The following is a 13022-nucleotide window of genomic DNA, read 5'->3' on the forward strand; positions in this document are numbered from 1 at the left end:
CAGACAAAGCTAGTTTTTCAATGAATTCCTCTTTCCTGGTCGAGTTCCTTGGGACCCTGAAAGGTGTGAAAACTGAAGAGTTCCTATTTTTTTACTTGTTGGCTTTTTCCTGTGAGTTCTCTTGACAGTTAACAGTTAGCATTCTTCGGTCTTTTTTCAGTGGGGGGGTTGCCAGTGTAGTTACATGGTTTTTTACMTATTTGTATGTGTATATGAAAATATTCCTTGATTTTACAATTGTTTAAATAAAAATAGCTTTTAATTAAGTTTTAAGAAATATACCATATTTTGAGATCTCTGGTTTCAGAAGACAGTCATCACAGATACAGAGCACATTTCTTTACATGGTGAAATTTGGAACAGCCCATGATKTCTAAGAAAATCATTCAGTTGCACTTGGATCCCAAGARATTTCCTACTCTCCCTGTTTATCTRTATRTTGCTATAGATTGTATGGTTTCAAATCACCTTTCGAAGGAAATTAAATTGACCCCCACCAGCAGTGTTGACTCAAAAATCATGTTTTTAAGAGTGAGATTTATGTTTCATSRRTCTGTTGAGASATGCTRWTCTCTAGATACTGTTCTTTTCCTTRTATCTTTCCCAGTGATAGGAACTRTGTGCTGGTCTCAGTKGATGATCAGCCTGATTCCTTTCTGTTCCTGCTCTGTGCTTRTGAGAGTGGACAGAGTTGCAGGACAGTTTAGGAATCTTTTAAAATCAGACCTAAAGTTTTGATGGCTCTTGGGAGTGGTGTGCACAGGTGTATCATTCCTTCTATCAGACAGAATTCTGCAGATCTGTTTTTTTGTAACAGGAWGTTTTCTTGAATATATGGTCATTTGCCTTTTCTCTCTCAGTTTTGCCTCTGGAACAACAAAGGAGAGTAGAAAATTATATCATTGAAAGTGCGTGGATGAAAAGATCCCAAATTCCTCATTGCATTCTTACCTAAGCCTCAGAAGTGCTTGAGGCGAGGAGCAAAATGAGATAGGGTAAATGAGTAAAAGGAGAGCTATGCAAATTGATATAGGAAAAGCTTGTAAAGATTTGCTTAGACACCAAGATATCTGGCTCAAAAAGTTCTAATGTATGGACTCTGGAAGCTGGAGGAAGCATCCCTCTCTGCTTGCTTACATACTTTTTCTAGCCATCCAGTGCTACTTGGTGCCTGGAACAGGTCAATGGGTTTTGTGGACCAGTCATACTTATCTGTTAGTCCAGTGGTGACTGGGACCTGTCATGAGATGTAGAGAAATGATTATCAAGGCACAGAAGCAGAAGCAGCATAGTAGACATAGAGACAACATAGTATTATGTGTAGGGTGTGTGGGGATTTTGTCTCTGGCAAACATAGCACACTTCTTTTTTAAATTTTGTAAACTTCGAAATGTGCAAAAACAGCTGGGGGATTGTTCTCTCTAAACCACTTAATTGTAAAGGGAAGGGAGAGGAAAGCAACTATAGGAAGTAAGTGAATATAACAAAGGCTTTATGCCTGTGAGCACTTCTGCATGTGCTTTAATTTCATTTCAGTGGTTATTTTCATTGAAATGAATATAAGTATTAACTAGAGTAAAGTTAAACTTGCATGTGAACTTCCAAAAAGGAGAGGGAGAAAGAATGGTAAAGAAGAAAGTAGAATCATTAAAGAAAAGACATTTTGCAGAGGTGAAAGAAAGCTGGTTCTTGGAGATAAAAACTTAAAAAAGATTAAAGAACAACTTGTCTCAAAAGCAAACCTGATAGAGAAGAAAGAACAAATGAGGATTTGTATGCATGAAGTGTGAAGACTTTGCACAGGGGAGCACTGTGTTGTTGTAGGCTCCCTTCACACTTGTCTCCTGCACTGTCAAAGCTCGAGTTAATTTTTTTAATTGTCTAGGAGTTTGCTATCAAAGTGCAGTGRATTTTTTAAATGGATTGCAGTAAACTGTTATGTAATGTAACAGTTAACGTAAGTAAAYTGATATTTGTTAACTTAGAATACTGTTTGCCTGTTTTAAGTTGGAAGGGTGTAATTTCTGGAGAGGTCTGTTCTAATTCTGGTATTGCTGATGATGTATGAAGGTCACTGGTGTTCCATTTTCAGGTGATAGAAAGCCAGGCAATACTGAAAGGCGGTACTGGAGATGGACAGGTAGGTGGGAAATCTTGGCTGTGGAATGTGGATTAATAGGTGCATGCAGCAGGGAAAAGTGCAGTGTTGAATCCATGAACACACACTGAGCAGGGATCAGTAGTGTGGTAGTTACGTGGAAAAGGAGGTGTAGAGTGCAGTAGATCACAAATCCAGTATGGCTCAGCAATGTCATGCTCTTGTTATGGAAACTGTGCCCTGGGATTTTTGATCAGTACTACATCTGGCTGTACAAATAAAATAATACTCCTATTATGTTTTGTATGCGTAAAGTGTCAGCTGAAATAATGTTTCAGTTTTGTGCTCTTCAAAAATGTATAGACGAGCTTCATACTCCAGTGCAAGTGGTCAAGAACATTCAGGTGTCCAGGGGAGGGAGSAAAAAAAGAAAGAAACCTATTTGCAACTTTAAAGAAAGAAGTCTGTTTGGGAGACTTCTTTGTTACTTTTATTTGTTTTTCTTTTATGTGTGGAGGAGCGAGGCTTCATGTATGAAGTGACTTTATACACAGGAATAAACTGGTCTGGGGGCCCTTGCATTGAAATTGCACCGAAGGACATATACTTGAACTTCAGAGAAAAATTTTATAATAAGTGTAGCTTGCCCCTGGAATAGATTTTGAAGGATGTTGAAATTTCTATTTAGCTTAAACATGCAGAAGAACCCATTTAACTTCTGCCAGGAACATGTTTCTRTTTAAATTGATTCTTAGTTGGGGAAGAGGATGCGGCTTTCATAGTTCCTTTATCTCCCGCTTTCTTGTATTCAAGAAAGGCTAAAGAACCTTTGGTTGTTCACTGTCTGGATCGCGTGTGACCGTGTGCCCGTGTATGTGTGCTTGTGAATTCAGTAAATGTGACAATGGCAGCTGGAGTTTGTGCAGCAGTTTGTCCTGTTGTTGTGCACTAAATGTGCTCACAGTCGAAGTGACAGAGTGCCTCGCTAGAGTAGTGGAGAAGCACAAGGAAGGTGAGCTTTGTGGGGTTTAAAAGGCAGGTAAAAAGGTGGTGSATGGCAGTTCTGGGCATGCTCCAGCATGAACCCTTGGACCAAATTATGTCCCCTGCTGAGGAGGGTTTCCGTGGTTCTCTGTGTCATTAGTGAGAAAGGGAGACACTGTCAGATCGTGATTCACCTAGAATKTGGCTTTTCACCTACTTGTTTTTCTTAAGTTACACACAGCACTATTTCCAAAAGTAGATGGATGATGAAACCAAGCCTAAGTGAAGCAGGTAGAAAAATAAACATGGACTATTTTGGAATGTTTTGGGGTTTTTTTCCCATTCTAAAACAATACCAAGTTTTCACAAATAAGGAATTCGGCAATCTCTGATTTTTGTGCCAGCCCTTTCATCACTTTCACTTTTGCTGAGTCTCTCTTTGAACTCTGGCTTCAAACTTTGGGTTCGGTCTTCTTCTGTGATAGCCAAGGCACTGTGCAAATTTAATGCTCGCTGCTSCAGAATGATGTTGTCAAATGGGAGAGTGAATATATTTTTAAAAACTAAGAAAATATTTTGAACATAAAACTYGCGTAGATTGATGTTAAGTATCTGCATAGCATTTTGTTACTTTTCTGTGCTTCTTAATGACTTGGTATTTTAATTGGCAAATTTTCTAGTGAGTTGTCTGAGCAGTGAGTTGTTTAGATCTAAGTATACGCTCCTTGTAGCGAGTTTTCCTGTGTGTGCTCCTGCCTGTGAAACAGTTTTTTTTACGCACCTGTTACTAGCAAACTATTCAGCTTGCTTCTTTCTGCTCAGATAGACATGAAATCAAGAATTGCTTTTTAAAAAAATTCTTAATTGAGTAAACTGATACATCAGTGGAAGTACAAGTTTCCACAGAGATCATTTTTGTCTACTCTCCTGAGATCAGGATCGTGCAGGAAGCTGTGCTGACAGCTCTCRCAGTTCGAATTGGATCGCTATTATGTTGCCGTAACTCACTTTTTTTCTCTTCTTCGCTCCCCCTCTCCAAATTCAAACTTTAAGTGGGCTCACTGTGACTCAGGATTAAGATTTCAAAGTTTTGAGCCTCTGGATTTTCTAGTGGCTGCTTTGTCCCAGTGAGCTGTTAGACATACACCWGGCCCCTGGAAAGTTCAGTGCTCGGAGTGGGGTATAGGCTGGGGGACTTGTGTAAGGGAAAGAGATCTCTTCACAGAGACTAAATACCTGGTATATTGTATTTTGGMAATTTTCCTGTTAGGCGTTTCCTGTAGCCTGTCTGATAATGTTTGTCCAGTTCTCTGGATAGGTTTTGTGGAAGATAATGTTTTGTTGGATGTCTTCAGCTGGTGCTCTAGTTTTACCATACGGTTTGTTTCAGTGAACAGAGTAATGCTCCCACAAAGAGTTTGGTGTATAAATAGTTGCAACTGCTGCAAATACCTTGAATGATTGTTATCTTAGCCATCTAAGAATATTGTAGCTTTGTAGTTACTTTTGTGCATCAAGCATATAACTTTCTCAGGAAGAGTGTTGCTTTTAACTTCTTTTTTTCTGCCCAGTTAACACTGTAATATACTGGGTGCATATAATTATGTTAATAGTAGTATTAACCATCTACTTCCTACAGTCTTTGCAGGAGTGAAAGATGCTAAAAGCTGTGTAGAGAGTCAATTGAAAGTGTGAAATGCAGTAAGCAATATGATGATATTGCTGTTAAGGTCACGTTCTTTTTCTGCCTTACTCCCTTTACTGCTTATTTGCATTTCTGCATTGAATTTGGACCAGATGACCCACTGTGGTCCCTTCCAGCCAGCCTGACCCATTCTGTGAACTGGGAGATGATGGCCTTTGGAAAGGTATTCATAATCCAAACGAGAATGCTAATCTGTCACTGAACACTGYGGTTCTAGAAAATACCAGCTTTCCTTGTTGACAGTGAGTAGTTGAGGAAGGATTGTCCATTCAAGGGTTTGTCCCCCTGTTTTGTTTCTGTGGGGATGAAAGCAGTGAGAGCACTGGTAGTGTTGGGTCTCAGTTGTTTCTGTGCTGTCTCGGTGTTACATGAAGAATGTGCTTACAGACCTCTGCAGTTATAAGCCACTGCATCACTGCTGTGTTTTTGTTTGTTTGTTTGTTTGGTTGGTTTTTTTTGGTTTTTGTTTTTGTTTTGTTTTGTTGTTGTTGTTTTTTTGTTTTTGTTTTTCGTTTTTTGGTTTTTTTGTGGCTCTTGAGGCCTTTCGAGGCTCTGCTGAAAGAGAGTATCTGTTCTACTAAATAGAATCAGGTATCTGTTCTACTAAAACCAGGTATCTGCTSTACTAAAACTATATGGATTTCGCCTACATTTGCTGACTGGTTCTAGTGTGCCCAGTCCCTTCTTTTTTCCCTCCAAATCCCAAACTTTTGGTAAAATATTGGAGAGGAAGGTAAGCTCTGAATCCATGGGAAAAGGTTTAGAGAATGGTTCCAGGATCTCGCTCTTTTACCTCAATACAGCTTTAAATGTAGTTTAAATCAGTGGTACTGTTTACCTCTCCAGAAGTCTCTGTGGCTCAGTATTACAGCTGCTCTGAAAACTTCTCTCAGATAAATTAGTTTTACTGTAATTGTCCGTAATTGTATTGGTTGTATTTGTCCATAATTTTCCACAGTATCTTTCTTTCTCTTTCCTTTAGTATAATTTTTMAAAAAATATTCTTTGCAGTTCAGCTTCCGACATACACATTTGTTACAAGAATGTTTCAGACAATTTTGATGAAATGTCTTATTGCCTCCATTATTTTCCAGTCCAGAAATGTTTCTTTTCCCTACCTTGAAAATTACAAAGTTAAATAAGGAACATGTTTGTTAAGTTTTTATATAGTTTTTGAAAACCTAGTAAGCATAGTCACCTTTTCATTTAAAAACTAAGTAACTGAGTAGAAGAGGTTTTCCAAAAACAATACAAATCTTTTAGAACAATTAACCTTTCCATCTCTTTGCAGATGTATTTGTCAGGCCTTACATCAAAAGATCTCTGTTTTGGTCACTCACCAGTTGCAATATCTCCGTGCTGCAAATCAGATTCTTATTTTAAAAGATGTAAGTGATTTCAGGGTCTGTACATATACTTTGTAATTACTCTTTTTAATCTGTGAATGGAAAAAAAAGTCAGGTTTGATTTTTAGTTTTTAAATATATTTTCTGTCTATTAATGACTATATATTTTTTTTAGCTTTATACTTACTAAGAAGTTGATTTTTCTTGGAATACCTTTCTGGAAAAGTCTGTTTCTGAATTTTAACATGCACATAAATAATCTGAAGTATTTTAAATATGTGATGTGAATTATAAATGCTTATTTCTGCAAACATTTTGTCTGGTTTCAAAATAAAGTTTTAGATTTCCTTTGCTTCAAATATAATATACTGTGAGACARTTTTGAGACTATGTTAATGCTTTGCTTTTGTTCTTGTTTCTTGCACTTCTCTGTGAATTAAGAACTGTGTTAATTTTGTAACAAATCCATTTTTAAATTAAGGCTGAGAAATAGTCTCAGATGCCTTTGAGAATGAATATGCCTTCATTGCAGCTGATTCCTTCCCAAGTTTGTTGTGTGAGATACTCAGAGGTAGAGGGGAAATGCAAGGACTACAGTTGGGGCTTTTCTTCCTGTTTTTTTGGAAGGCTGAGAAGTGAAATATGTGAAATTACTTCTGATGCATCACGATGGTGCAAGAAGGGACGCTRTCCCTCTTTCCTTCCATTCAGATTGTTTTAAAAGTTACAGTAGCTCTTGAGAAATTAGTTTGTGGTAGAGCTGAAAGAAATGTGGTCATTGTTACTCCTTGTGTGGCTCAGCGAGGATCAGAGAATGAAGATGCTGTTTTTCCCTGGGCTGGAGCAATATAAAAAGACTGATGGTTATGTATGTAGTTTTAACAGGTTGTCCTGAAGCTGCTTGGCTTGGCTGTCTCCCACAGCTTCTCCAGGGAGGTGATTCTCCCCTGGCTGTAACTGGGGCTGTTCTCATCTGGTTTGTATGCTTGTTGGCCCTGTTAGCTGCCAGGAGGGGACTGCTCAGAGCCTAAAGAGCTTGTTTCTGCTCCTCTGAGTGAGGAACTCATTGGGGCTTTGGCTCATCTACTGCAGTGAGATGTGTGCTCAGCAACTGCAGAGGTAGCAAGGACTGATAGGAAAAATTGTCCTTTATGGAAAGTTTATAATGAAAATACTAAAAGTTTATATTAATTGTAGGGTAAAATGGTGGGGAAAGGTACCTATGCCGAGTTCCTGAGATCTGGCATCGACTTTGCTTCCCTTTTGAAAAAAGATGAGGAGGTGGTAGAACCGCAGTCAGTTCCAGGAACACCCAACCTGAAGTCTACCCGGAACCGAACCTTCTCAGAGTCCTCTGTCTGGTCCCAGGAGTCTCTCCACTCACAGAAAGATGGAGCTGTGGARCAACCACCTGTGAGTGCTCGAAGGATAAAATTGTCTTGATTCTTGTCTGTCCGGTTTTTAACTTAAATTTCAATGTGGACTTTCCCTGCAGCATTGGGATTTCAGGGATTATTGAATCGTGTTATCAGGTGAGAGCTTGCCCGTGGAGGACCTGCCCAGCTGTGCTTGGCTGGCAGCTCACAGCTCTGCTGGTTCTGTTCAAACCCAGCAGCCTGTGCAGTTCAGCATCAGCTCTGCTGGAGGCTGGCTGTGTGTCCTTGTATGTGCCCAAAGCCACTACGCTGTGCTTCTTGCTGCCTGTCCTCTGACAGCAATGCTTTAGGGGCCCAGTCCCACTGTCCTGGAAAGTGGGTTCAGTGTGTTTGTGCAGKGTTGAACTGAAATCAATACTTTCCCTGAAATCCTGAGCTCTGGGAAGTGCATGCAGAAGCTGTGGCTTTATGCAAAGTCTACATTTGCATGGCTGGCATTAACATATCTATAAACATACCCACATGATCTTGAGATGGCCCTGAGGGGTRATCGTGGGACACCACTGCCTTGCTCTGTCCAGCCCTTTTGTTGGTGCAAACAGAAGACTTTGCATGATGCCAGTGTGACTTCCAGGTGCCTCCTTATCTCTTGGCCTGCCCAGTGCAACAGCAGCCCTAAAGTTTCTGTATCAGAGGTTGCCTTCTGCTTCTGTTTGTCTGCATTCACATCAAAGTTCAGGTTCCCTGTAACCCTGCCAGGCTTTGCTAGCACTGCATCCATGCAACAAGCAATCCCTGTATGTCAGGRATTGCTTGTTGATTGATTGTATGATGGTTGTCACCTTTGTTCCATATGGGTATATATTATTTCTATTTCTTCTCTATAATGAAAAGCAGTGTGATTTCAGAAAAAAACAAAACACCAAACTAAAACAACAACAAAACAACACCACAAACAGCAACCAAAAACAAACAAAACCCACAAAAAACCAAAAAGACCCTCCCCCTATAACCCGAAAGCGACCAACAAAAAAAAACTCAGAACCAAAAAGAAACCTGCCGACTTGTGAATACTTTTTATGAGGAATGGTTTTATGCTCCAAAGCAGTAAACTTACATTATTAATGTGCAAATGGCAACTCGACTCTTAATTCTTAAATTTGCAGAGGTCTGCCAAACCTTTAACAGAATTAGAACTATTGAATGGGGATGGGGGGAAGTGGGAAGATGGAGTGGCTGGAGAAACAAAAAGCCAAGATAGGCTTCTCAGCCTTTATGGGTAATAGGTGGGATTTCCTTTTTCACATCTGTCAGGTCTCTTGATTCCATGGCTCTTGTAACAATTATGTCTTTTGGCAACAATATCAATTTTTACACGTCCACTGAACTGATACTAGTCTTTATATCGCATATAGTTAAAAGTGAAAAAAAAATCCCAATTATGCTCATTTGAATAGTTCTTTTACCTTCTTTATGCCTGTATCATTTTTTCCTTCTTTGTTTTCCAGGGCCCCCCATCCATTGTTTGCTTAGCATGATTTCCCATTTGTCATTTTACTTGTGTTCCCTATTAACAGATGCATTGTTGGTATTTATAAGGAGATGATTAGAACTTTATGGGTAATTTGTAAATCTTGGACATATGTTGGTTGGCTGTGGTACATACTTGTAGAAGAGTATTTCCTTTAAATCCTTTCTAGTAAAGGAAAGGTTGGACACCCTTGCATTCTGAAAACAGAATCTTCCCCAAGTAAAAGGCCTTAAGTTTCTGGAGCTGTTACGAGTGAAGGGAGTATGTAAGAGAAGAAAAACCTGGATAGTGSTCAGAGTAAATATTTTTGGCTATATATGATGTTGTGTTGTATTTGGTGATGCAATGCCAAATAAAATCTTTAAAAGTGTTGCTTTGCAGAGTAGATTTTCAGTATTACTTCATTGAGACTAATTTTTTTGTCATAGCTATAGTTCTATATTTAAAGTTTTTTAATGCATAATCACTTTATCTCCTTGTTTAATTGTTTTCTAATTCTTCCATGACTTTCAAGTGGCTTAGTCTGAATCTGTAACTGYAAGGTTGATGGTTTTATTCTGTGGGCTCTTTTTCTTTCAGACTGAAAATGCACTGGCCACAGTGCCGGAGGAGAGTCGCCATGAGGGAAAAATAGGCTTTAAAGTTTACAGAAAATACTTCACTGCAGGAGCAAACTACTTTGTGATTTTTATACTCATACTATTGAATATTTTGGCACAGGTAAGCTGTTGGGAGCCATGAATAGTACTGAATGTATTTTGGGGGTGGGAGGGTTCCCCCTTTTTTGTTTTTGTTTCAATATAGTGCATGCTTGTTACTGTAATGTTTCACCTAAAGTTTTTGGGAGCATGGTGTTTTTAATAATTTTGTCATGTACCCAAATGTCAGCATGGAATTTTGGTACAGCATTGAGAGGTCTTGCACTGATCCTTATTTCAACAATTACAGTACTTCACTAAAATAATTATTTTGATGACAACATGGCACAAAAATGATAAGCCAGTGTACTTTTTTGAGAAAGAGAAGAAAATMATAAGGTGTATTAAATGGTCTCTAGCAAACCTAACAGTCAGTATGTTTCCAGTTGAGGAGGATAAAGAGATTCATTGTGTATGGGAGGACAGAATCTGACAGAAGTGTTCAAAGCTCACCTGTTGCTAACTACAGGTTATGTGAAAAGTTTAAATGGGCTGTCACTGTGTAGCAGAATAAGAAAGTGAGGAAGAGGACAGGGAAATATTTTGTGTAATGCAGACTGTAGCAGGTAGGTAAAAGAACTTTTAAACAAAGTAAATTATTTTCAAACTTGCTGAAAGAAATGGTGAGCTGAGGAAGCTGAGTGAAGATAGATACCAAATTGCCTATTTCTCTGTTTCTTGCTGAGAAAGCTCAAATTCTTTTCATGAATTGGCTGTAAAAAAYAGTGTATGTGTTTTAACATGTTACTTCTTGCTTGTCCTTGAATTAAGTCTGTTGGAAAGAGAGCTAAACAAGATCAAATCTCTGTAGCAGACAGCCCACAACTTCAAATTCACATGAACAGAAGTGTATTTTGAGATAAGTAACCCTGTTRCATGTTTGTAGTCACCTCTTGTCACAGAAGGAAGGTGGCAGTAGGAGTTTTTCCCTCCCTCTCCTCTCTCATCCTCCTTCAACCCCGTTTCTGGTAATTATCTCCTGTAAACACAAATTTCTGGACTGGTAACATCAGAAAGTTTGTTAATCAAAAAGCATTTTGGAATATCTCTTGTAGTAAATTTAGGAACTGAGAAAATGAGTTCTTTAATGTTCAATTAACATACATTAGGAAGAGCTACTATATTTTGCTTGTGAAAGTGTATTGCTTTCCTTTAGTTAGCTAGCATGTAAGGTAATTTAAGGTAACTTCTTTCTTTGTAGAGCACCTTCTAATGTGCTTGGCAAATTGCTGCTGGTCTTGAAAGACTGGATGGCATACTTTTCTGAATGTGTGATGATTCCCAGAGAGCTTGAAAGAATAGCAAGGAAATTTAATTTTCTAATTTTTTTTTCATTTTGTAAGATGATTCTTGTATTTGCCTCTTTTGCTCAAGGTGGCCTATGTGCTCCAGGACTGGTGGCTTTCTTACTGGTGAGTTGATGATAATAACTGGCAATCATTTCTGCCTTTTCAGTCAAGTGCTGTTTGTTTAATAGAAAAGGAAGGGAACCTGTTCTAGAMTACTTCAGTATATACTTGATCTTCCTCTGATTTCCACTTTTTTTTGTGGGGAGAACAATTTAGACTTTATGCTAAAGATTTTAACAGAGTGAATCTAGAAACAGATAAACACACTTATTTGATGATGGCTATCTTATGTGTGCATTTTCACAGGGCAAATCATCAAGAAAAGTTGAATCTCACAACAAATGGAAATAATGGAACAAATGAGACTGAGCATCTAGACCTTGACTTTTATTTGGGAATTTATGCAGGTAATTGCATGTGCACGTGTGTGTATGTGTGTCTAAGAACTATTTATTATCTGATAGGTGGTTTTAAGAGTGAAAAGCAATGGCAGTGGAGGGAARTGTGATTTCTAGCTAACTGAGCAATGTCTTAACAGTTTAGGAGCCTGAGTCTTTGTTCCTGATTAAACTGAATCAATAAAATAAATTAAAATATATAATTTTATTTATTTTAATAAATAAAATAAAATGTAAAGTAAATAARTCTGCTGGAAGAAATAGGTTGAATGTAGAGTCTTAATTTGTTTGCCTGGATTTTGAAAAGTAAACCAGGAACTGAGTATTCAAAATGMCAGTTGCATTAAGGTCGTAGTTATTGTCTATATATATATAAATAAGTAATTGAGCTAAATCTTCACTTGTCATATGGATAGCAGTAGGGATTAGAAATGGATCTTCATTCTGTGCTTGTCTAAAACTTGGCATGGCTACTTTTCTTCTGAAGTGCCATAGCAAAATAACCAGTTTCTAAAAGGCATCYTAGATGGGTATGCAAAGCAGGTTGTTAAAAACCATTTCAATATATTTCAATAGGTAGCATGTATGCTACTGAATATTCAGAAAAGGGCGTTGATCCTTGCATTCAGGCATCGAAATATCTTGAAAAACTGCTCTGAGATGTAGTAAAAATTGCCCCAGAAAAATCATGTGCATGCTCTCAGATTCAGCTATTTAACACTCCTAGTGATGTATGGTTTTGTGTGSCATGTTAATTTCTTCATGGAGATGTAAATGGTTGGTGTGAGAAAACAGGTGGAGTGCCAGAAGAATGAATATGCATTGAATGTATCTCCATGGGTGAGAGAATAGGTGCAGGATTTTTTTGTTTACTTTGTTTTCCAGAATCCATATGATCTAAGTGGTTGACAGAAAATACTGTATTTGGCCTGGAAAGTTACAATTTAGGAGCCAGATAAACTTGGCTCTTATTTTCTCTGTCTAATGTCTTATTTCATGAACTGTTCCAGTGGACTGCACAGTATGATTAAATGTGGCAAATTTCCCTTTCTCTGAACAGGTAGCCTAAACCACATTAGTGAAAATTTTATCCTTTAAGGAATATTTTGCTCTAAATAGCAGAACAACAAAAGTTACTTTCATATTGAAATGTTTAGATGACTTAGTGAGATATTTCTAATGGTTGAAGAGACAGCATTGACTTATCTACATAAAATTGTTAGTGAAGTTGACAAAGTTATAAGAAGATGGTACATTTTCTTTGAAATACATAATAATCTAACTTACCTTTTTGTATCATCTTTTAAACAGTATRAAATAGTTTAAAATTTTTGTTTCTGATTCTCAATGTTTGGAAAAACAACAAGAAAACCCACTCTAGTAGTTCCTTCTTAGTCCTTGTTTGTATGAAACAAAGATTTAAAAGAGTAAAGTTGCTGTTAAGACCAGAGCTGAGGTACCAATTTCATGCTTCTTCTATAAGGAGAACATGCAGAGAGTCCTTGAGTCCTTGTCTCTCTCATAMTGAGGTTCTGAG

The 13022-nt window shown here is 37.9% G+C and overlaps 1 protein-coding gene across 5 annotated transcripts in view; it reads left to right on the forward strand.

Moving 5' to 3' along the window:
• ABCC4 (ATP binding cassette subfamily C member 4) overlaps positions 1-13022 on the forward strand; it is a 146459-nt gene that overhangs the window by 39659 nt on the left and 93778 nt on the right. For all 5 annotated transcript variants that reach the window (XM_057366223.1, XM_057366224.1, XM_057366228.1 and 2 more), the window contains exons 14-18: positions 6079-6175; positions 7331-7546; positions 9620-9760; positions 11113-11150; positions 11394-11494. In XM_057366223.1, the coding sequence (XP_057222206.1) occupies positions 6079-6175; positions 7331-7546; positions 9620-9760; positions 11113-11150; positions 11394-11494 (593 nt within the window). The remainder of the gene's footprint in view (positions 1-6078; positions 6176-7330; positions 7547-9619; positions 9761-11112; positions 11151-11393; positions 11495-13022) is intronic.

Source organism: Malurus melanocephalus, unplaced genomic scaffold, assembly GCF_030028575.1.
Source record: "Malurus melanocephalus ecotype Western Australia unplaced genomic scaffold, MMel_1.1 scaffold_61, whole genome shotgun sequence".
Classification (NCBI taxonomy): domain Eukaryota; kingdom Metazoa; phylum Chordata; class Aves; order Passeriformes; family Maluridae; genus Malurus; species Malurus melanocephalus.